Source organism: Poecilia formosa, unplaced genomic scaffold (genome assembly GCF_000485575.1).
Source record: "Poecilia formosa unplaced genomic scaffold, Poecilia_formosa-5.1.2 Scaffold612, whole genome shotgun sequence".
Taxonomy (NCBI): Eukaryota; Metazoa; Chordata; class Actinopteri; order Cyprinodontiformes; family Poeciliidae; genus Poecilia; species Poecilia formosa.
Window position 1 is genome coordinate 189346 of NW_006800551.1, and position 8329 is coordinate 197674.

The 8329-nt window shown below is 38.3% G+C and overlaps 1 protein-coding gene across 1 annotated transcript in view; it reads right to left on the bottom strand.

Annotated features, from left to right (window-relative positions):
* Positions 1-283: 283 nt before the first annotated feature.
* The window catches only part of carmil2 (capping protein regulator and myosin 1 linker 2), a gene marked incomplete at its 5' end in the record, with an annotated part of 49456 nt that continues 41410 nt past the window's right edge, over positions 284-8329 (bottom strand). Inside the window, 6 exons of the mRNA XM_007541505.2 lie at positions 284-3943; positions 4032-4118; positions 4216-4305; positions 5023-5158; positions 6852-7090; positions 7267-7335. Of these exons, the coding sequence (XP_007541567.2) occupies positions 3477-3943; positions 4032-4118; positions 4216-4305; positions 5023-5158; positions 6852-7090; positions 7267-7335 (1088 nt within the window). The remainder of the gene's footprint in view (positions 3944-4031; positions 4119-4215; positions 4306-5022; positions 5159-6851; positions 7091-7266; positions 7336-8329) is intronic.

An 8329-nucleotide genomic window follows, 5' to 3' on the forward strand; every position in this document is an offset into this window, starting at 1 on the left:
CCACACTGGGCTATGAGCCCAGTGTGGCTTTGAACCATGCGGCTTTATAAGCCGCATGGTTCAAAGCTTAGGAAGAAAGTAGCGGCTTATAGTCCAGAAGATATGGTATATGAAAAAAAAAATCTAAATGCTCTCTGGTATTGTTCAGGGGGCCGGACCAAATGTGGAGGCGGGCTGGATCCGGCCTACAGGCCATAGTTTGGGGACCACTGATTTAGCTTCTCATTAGATTATTAGTAACAAAAAATGGCAGAAACACCAGAATAATGGCAATAAAATGAAGTGGAACACATGTCAATACTTTTTTTTTTATTATTTGATAACAAGTATAGGCATAGATTTACACTCTGTTCAAACTAATTTGACTTATGCAGTTTTGTAAATATTCTGTACGTGCAAGTTAAAGAGAACATAACAGTTTAGAAAAATCCCACGTCGTTCCTCACACGAACGACGTGTGTTGGTATGTGAGATACCAACACCACAATGTGGTGTTGGTATCTCACATAGCATCAGATGACACATAAAGACCTGGTGAACTACTGAGCTGGTGAAAAATCCCCCCTCATAAAATAATGACAATATGACTGGTGACAAAAATAAATCACAAATCTGACACCATTCCCATATAGGAACTGTACCAGGAACTTTCTTAGATTCTTTTGACTTTGAAGGAAATTACATAATGTAATCAACTTTTAACAACTGTTGCAAGCGATTTAATGCCTTCTCTTGAGACTGATGATTCAATCAAAAATTGATGGCACATATCAAACCTGGTCATCTCTACAACTAATTTGTTCCTTGTGCCTGACCTTTAATCAGTCTTTGTTCCTCATAAGTCATGTGTCTTCTGATGCCCTAAACTTGACCATCCTAATGTAATATTATGAATCATAAACATAGAGACTTGTATTGCTTACTTGTGGGTCTCTGAGGAGAGACGTATTCAAGAAAATCAACAGAAGGCAAAGGAGGACTTGAAGAGTTTCTAGCAGTGTCCCAATGATCACTATCAAACTTCGAGCATTTTTTTTTGTCCATTATGAATCTGTTGTGCAAGTGCTGGAGCATAATTGTATTAAGTTTTGAAATGCTCACATGTTTTAAAAATAGAGTTTTATTTGTTTAAAACAATATTTTATAAGTGTTTGCCTGAACTTAGCCTTTAGCTTTTTATGTATGGTTCTGCTGTGCAGACATAAGAAGCCCTACATTCGAAAAGGTAACTGTCTCAATGTCTTGTTTTAGAGCTAACAGCTAAATAAAAAAATAAATTTTAAAACAACTCCATTCTCTACATGTCTATGCGTTCTGTGTGAGCATGTTGTGAGCATGTTCTTGTAAATTCATTTTTTGTTTTGGGGATCTTTGAATTTAACAATGCTGTTTTCTTCCAAGATGAAGATGAATGGTGAGCATTGCTCTTTTTGCGATATGAAATCTATTAAGAGAAAACCGAGAGACATTTCAAACCAATGTTTGATACTTCATGTAGAAAAGAGTTGCAACATTCCTTCATAGGCAAACTCTTGGTGACTTTAGGCAGTTAAACAGCACATTAGTCTTCAGCCGGAGCCACTATGGATAATGTCTGCCTTTCCCTTCACTCTTACATTGACTACAGCACCTGCTTTCTCAGCTTAAACTTAACATCAGCTGCAGGCTCATGCTCCAGCCACACTGTGTTGTGTTTTCAGTTCAACTCTGTGATTAGCATGCACACAGAGTGTAGGTTTGCATTTACAAAACACCAACTGAGTAATAAGGCTTCAGCTTAATGTACTCTGTCACTTTTACCTTTCCTCTTTGACTATTATGTTTAACAGAACCATGATTAAATAAGCTTATCAGGAATAAAGTGCTATTGAAGTCATAATCAAAACAATTATCTTACATTTTGCTTCTTTTAGTAAGAAAGTTTCTTTTTCACAACTAAAGCAATAAAACAGGTGAAAGTGAGATTTACTCTGCAACATGGTCTTGATGCAGAGTCTATACAACAAATACTGAAGAAGTCAAATGGCACATTAGAATAATAACACAAAGTCAAATAAACATATTTGTATCAAAAAGAAGTATGAACACAAACGTTCATTGTTCACTTCATCTTAGGACTGTTATTTGTTCAGAATATATTGGTAGTAAGCAATGTACATGAATAATTTCTGTTCTAATCAATGTGAAGTGAACTTGGAACTAATTCTCATGAAGGATGAATTTCCGCATGACTGTCAATGTTCAGGTCTGCTGACAAAGACCTTTTATACAAACACAGAACTGTGAAACGGCAGGTGGAATGTAGCTATTCTGTGTTCAGAACATTCATTATTTTAAACTTTTCTTTCTCCAATTAATAGTTTTACAAGATTATTGTTAAACTTGCCCTCACTGTTTCTTAGTTCTTCATACAGGTTGTCGTATCAAAAATATATGTAGTTTATTTTTAGAAAGCTTCGTAGAAGACTATTCCATACTAAATGCTGGTTCAAAACATTGAGAAAAAAAAGCCTGAATCTCTAGTTTATTAACATTGTTGAGACTGGAGTTGTTTTAACATAGCAAAATAAGACAAAATAAAAATAATAATAATGAAAAATAAATAAATAAAAACAGTAGCAATAGTTTGAAAACTATTCTTTGTTTCATCTGAGATAATAAGGAGTTATTTACTGCAGCCAATATTCTGATGGGTCATAATCATAATTCCCTGAACTATTCCATTGAAAAAAAATTTGCATAACAAAGGCAGTTCTTCAGCACTTTAGTTTTATGGGATTCCTGGTTAAATGCAGCTAGTACAGCAACCTGCTCATTTCCAGAAGATTAAAAACTAAAAGCAAACAAAATAATATAACCATCAAGTTCACCATAGGCATTGAAGCTTACTTTCAAATGTACAACAAGAAAGTGTGGGTAAAATGTGTAAATAAATATTTTTGACATATGCTGAAATGTTGAAACACAAATATGTTGAATGAGTCTTAACTCCGTAAAAATCCATATTTAATGTTGTTAAAGGTCAGGTGACATAAAACCCAACATGCTAGTGGTTAAAAACTAGTTTGATAACAACATAATAATAATAAAAAAAATATCTTATGTCAGAAGACAACCTGTCAGCAGCACCAACCCATTCAGTAGACACTCATTGGTGCATGCTAGCTAACTCCAGCTAACAGTTTGGCCTTTTGGTGAGAACAAGCAAAGACCGCACAAATCAAATCAGCATAAACTGGATTTCAATAACAGAAATGAACATAATCTATGTTAGATTCATCCCTCCAGCCAAAAACATGCAAGAAGTTTATTCACCCCACGAATTAACTTGCCCACTCTATGATGGGAAACACAATGATGCTGTTGAAAAACAAAAACAAAAGAGTAGGACATTCACATTACATGAGATTCCTACCTGCGTACTTCCTGACGTCAGTGATGTGACAGAGCTCTTCTAGGTCAGACTGTTGTGTGCATCAGTCAAACAGACAGGGCTCAGTTCTGAGCTCTGCTGGCTCGGCCATCTTTGTGTGCTGTGGGGAAAGTGCCTCTCCTTTCCCTTGTGGGTTATTACCCTGATCCAATGCGACAAATCTGTTTTTCTGGGAGGACGGGCTTATGCGGGATATCTCTGTGGATTTAGAGCCAACTGGCAACGTGTTGTGGACTTTTTCTTGCAATGGTGAGGAAGCTGAGATTCTGGTTGGACTCTTTCTCTCAGATGCAAGGTTTACAGGTAACTTTTCCACTTTCCTGGGTAGTATGGGAGGTCTCTCTATCACAGTAAAAGTCTTGTCAGATGCACTGCATCTGGGTACTTCTACCTCTTGTGAAAGTAGCTGCTTGGTTGGAGGCACTGTATCTCCACAGCTTGCTTGTCCTCTCTCTGCCTCTTGTTCATCCATCTGACTCTTGACCTTCTTTTCATCATCTGGCTTGTTTGCTGTGGGGATGAACACCAGGCACACAGATGAAAACATTAAATGACTGATGAGAAGAAAAAACAAACAAAAACGGCTCATCAACTGTACCATGTGTTTCATCTTCTTTGCAGGAGGGCAGATCCCAGCGGTTGCCCCGGAAACGGATGGGTGACTTCTGTAATACAGCCTTGAGTTCTAAAAGACATCAAAATTCAAAGTTAATTTTTGATGTAATTACCATGGAATGTAAAACAAGGATATAATATTTATGTTATGAAAACCATAACTCTACCTTGCGTCATGGTCAGTGCCTCCTCATGGACAGATACAGCTCTACGCTGTGGGAGGGGCTTCAAGTGTTGGCGTAGCTTAGGAAGACTCTCTGAAAGAACAACAATAAAAACCATCCAAAAATGATCTTTCTCTCTGATATAGGAGTCAAAAGAATAAACGAAAGAGCTGGAGGTGAACCACCGAGCTCTCACAGGAGTCTTGGAAATAGCAGGTACAGTTTTCCCATGAGAAAATGAATAATCCACTCAACCACAATGGCTTTTATGTACAGTCACTGAGCAGGACTCCAGTACTGAAGAAAAAGCACATTGATGCTTGTTTAATATTTGCAGCAGAGCACTTGGATAACCAAATGAAATGCTAGAAGTATAAAGTCTTGTCAGATGAGGTCAAAGTTGAATTCTTTGGTTGCCGATGCACAGACCATGTTTGGGGGAATATTGAAAGAAAAATTAAAGGAGAAATGTAGATGGGCATCTATGTTAGGAATCTGAAGGTGAAACTAGTGTGAATTTCTAAGCAAGACAATTGGCCCAAACATGCAGCCATTATAAACAAAATAAAACTGACAAATTTCTGTTGGTATGTTCAGTACTGATTCTCTTTGTTCCTCCAATTCAGCACCCGTAATTTCATTTGTGGACTATTACGCTTTGATTTTCCTGCATGTGTGAATTGCTTGAGTTGTTTCAATATTTGATGTGACTAGTACATCATCAGTAACATAAGTAATATGTTTACCATAAAAAAAAAAACTTTGATATTTTGAAACTTTATTTTATACTCTGTGTGTATTTAAGCATACCCTCAGTGACAGATTGTACTTTCTCGTTGCGATCTGATGCGCTGTCTTCTCTGTGAGATTTTGGGGCTGAAGAATGAAGTTCCTTCCTTGGAGACAGGGGGGGGATTTCACCCTGCACACCGTCCCTGCTGCCATTCTAGAAATGAGGGTCAGAATAAGTGGACTGTAATACAATTAGACAACAGTTTGAAGGAGAATAAAACAATTTAAATCATTTTTTTATGTTCAAAAAATATCAATAATAATATTGATAAAATTTAATGGGACTTGTACATGTACACAATACAGGCCTAACAGGCAGGTGGGGTCACTATTGTTTAAACATGTTTACAAGATTGAGAAAACACTGAGACCAGTTGTGTGAACTTGTTGTCTTGTTTGAACTTGTACAATGTAAGAACAATGAAAAATGGTTAGTTTTTTTAGTTAGTTCTAGTTGTTTATTCCTGTCATTTCTGCTGCCTTGTATCAGGACCCTCTCTCAACTCTCTCTGCTACTTGCCTCCCATTTGCATATACATCCTTATCTTCTGCTTCCCATGTTCCTTGTCAAATTTCATGTTAGCCCCCGAGTTCTGCATCACTCATTCATTTTGTGTTACTAATTATTACATTTGTACACAGTAAATGTTCACAAACCAGAAACAACCACAACAGCTTGGCACCTGCTCCTCACCTTGCCACCAGCTTAGGTACTTGACCACATTCTGGTTTGAGATGGCATCCCATTCCTTAACCAGCCAGAAAGGAATGAGAGAGGTTATCTACAGGTCAGGTCTACAGTTAGCCTTTCTACTCCCATATTCTAATAAAGCCTGGTCCATGGGAAAGAGTTCTGACATCTTGTAGTGAGAGTGATTACCATTGGTTGCAGGATCTCATCTTGAGTACATTCCAGATTGTCTCCAAATAGCACAAGCCTTGTTTTTTTCATTGAAGGAGATATTATCTCAAACCATGATAGTAATAGAACCAAAAGCTGTTTTGCTGTTTGGCATTCTTAATCCCATTGATGGTCCACACTTCCAGACCACTTGTCAATTACACCAGGTTCCAGTCCCTCCCTCTGTCTCAGTCATTGTGTATTAGGCAAGACACTTCACCCACCCTGCCTGCTTGTCGCTGGCACCGGTGCATGGTAGCCTCACCTCCGTCAGACTGCCTCAGGATAGTGGTAGCTACTGTCCAGTAGCTTGCCACCATCAGTGTGTGTCTGAATGGGTGCATGTAGTGTGAAGCTCTTTGTGGTCCTCTGGACTTGATAAAGAGCTACACAAGTACAGACCATTTTATCATTTATTGTATATCTATTCTATGTGCTAACAAACAATTTCTGTCTAATTTAGAATCTGTTTGACAACAGAAATATTTTTTTCTATAATTGTAAAAACAATATCAGTCAACGTCCGTACAAACTTGTATTTCCCTTTTCATTAAGTGATAAAACAAATGCTAACTCAGTCACATCACTGTGCATCTGCCTTATATAGTAGTGCTGCTTTTGGTAAATAAGGCTAGAGAACATGTGAAACTTTGACCCAGCCTTACACATAGTTATACGAATGCTACTCAGATGTTGCAGCAATGAGACAATGACATTACTTAATGTCCTGTGATGTTCTGCAGACTCTCTGTCACTTCCCCTGTGTCACTTACTCCCTCTCTTTCTCTTTTTCTCTCTCTCTCTCCCCTCACATCTGCAACCCATTAACTCATCAACCTAGGTCTTTTGTGAGGATCTTGAATTTTGATTGAATTGATTGAATATAGGTTTCCATTTGTTCTATTTTTGTAATGATAAGAATTGTCCGTTCTGATTGGTGCGTTACCTGCTCAGTTTCCATTGGCCTGCCATCATGTCTGTGGGCTGTAAGGTGGACCTGCTCTGTTGAGCTGGTGAAGGCAGGAGCAGAGGAGGGGCGAGCAGCTGGGATGGGTGGGGGGAGTTTGGCTGCTAAGGAAGGTTTGGGGGGCAGAGGACCCATGATGCACTCAGGAAGGGCAGGCTTTGGGTAAAGCAGTTCTGGTCGGTTGGAGTCTTGCACTCTCAGAGGATGTCCGGACTCAGCTATAAACAAAAGTTGAAAGTGAAATGATACAGAATCACTGAATGTATAAATGTTTAGCAGCCATTGTGACTGCTAAAGGACAGCAGTAAACCTGCTCAGGATTTTTACCCTGACTCTCCAGCGCAACAAAAAGTCTCCAAACAGAATGAAACTGATTAGACTCTGGCATTTGTACCTCTTGAAGTGGACATTATTCTGGACTTGATGTCTTTGGGAGGTAGTTCTGGTTTGTTTAGGATAGCACCTTAGGGACAGAAACAGAAGACAATGCAACATATGACAAGGTCATCTAAACTAGTGTTTTTCAACCTTTTCTGAGCCAAGGTACATTGTTTTAATTGAAAAAAATCACAAGGCACACCATCAACCAGAAATGTAAACAAAGATACTCTGTAGCCACCTATATTACATATATAGTCATTCTTATCAAAGTGTCTTGAATAGGAATCAAATAAACACAAAAAAATATTTTTATCATATTTTACATTTCTTATTTCAAATTGCACTTAACATGTCCACTTCAAAAATACACCTGAACACCTGAACAGCCACAACACTGTCGTGTGTGATGCATGAATGTAGTAACATTCATGCATCAAACTATCTTGTTTTAATATAAAATGCTCTGTACTTACTGCCATCTAGTGATAATAAAATTACATGATTACGCCGCTACTCACTACTACAGCAAAGACACTCAAAGATGGCATTATTTGCAGATAATTAATTCGTTTTCAAAAAATCTTTTAAGACCAATTACCGTATTTTCCGGACTATGAGCGCACCATACTATAAACTGTACCTTCAAATTTTTTGAACCCCCCCGGAAACTTACCACGGGCTTTGGGGAGAGGAGGAGGCACAGCGACTGTTTACAAACAGGACAACAGATGTAAGCAGTGTTTTCTACAGACGTCTTTCCCCAGCTTTGAGTTTACGGCATTTGAGATGAGACACGTAAACCCAGTTTTCTGTGCTGTCGTTTACCGCCCCCCCAAATATAATAAGGATTTTATAAGCGACTTTTCAGATTTTTTATCTGGGATTTTAACTAATTACGAACATGTTTTTATTGTTGGAGACTTCAATATACACGTGTGCTGTCCTAATAAGCCTCTGGTAAAGGACTTTTTAAGCCTTCTGGACTCTTTTAACCTGGTACAGGCCGTATCCGGCCCCACACATGAACATGGACACACAGTGGACCTGGTCATTTCCTGCGGTCTGCCTGCGACTAA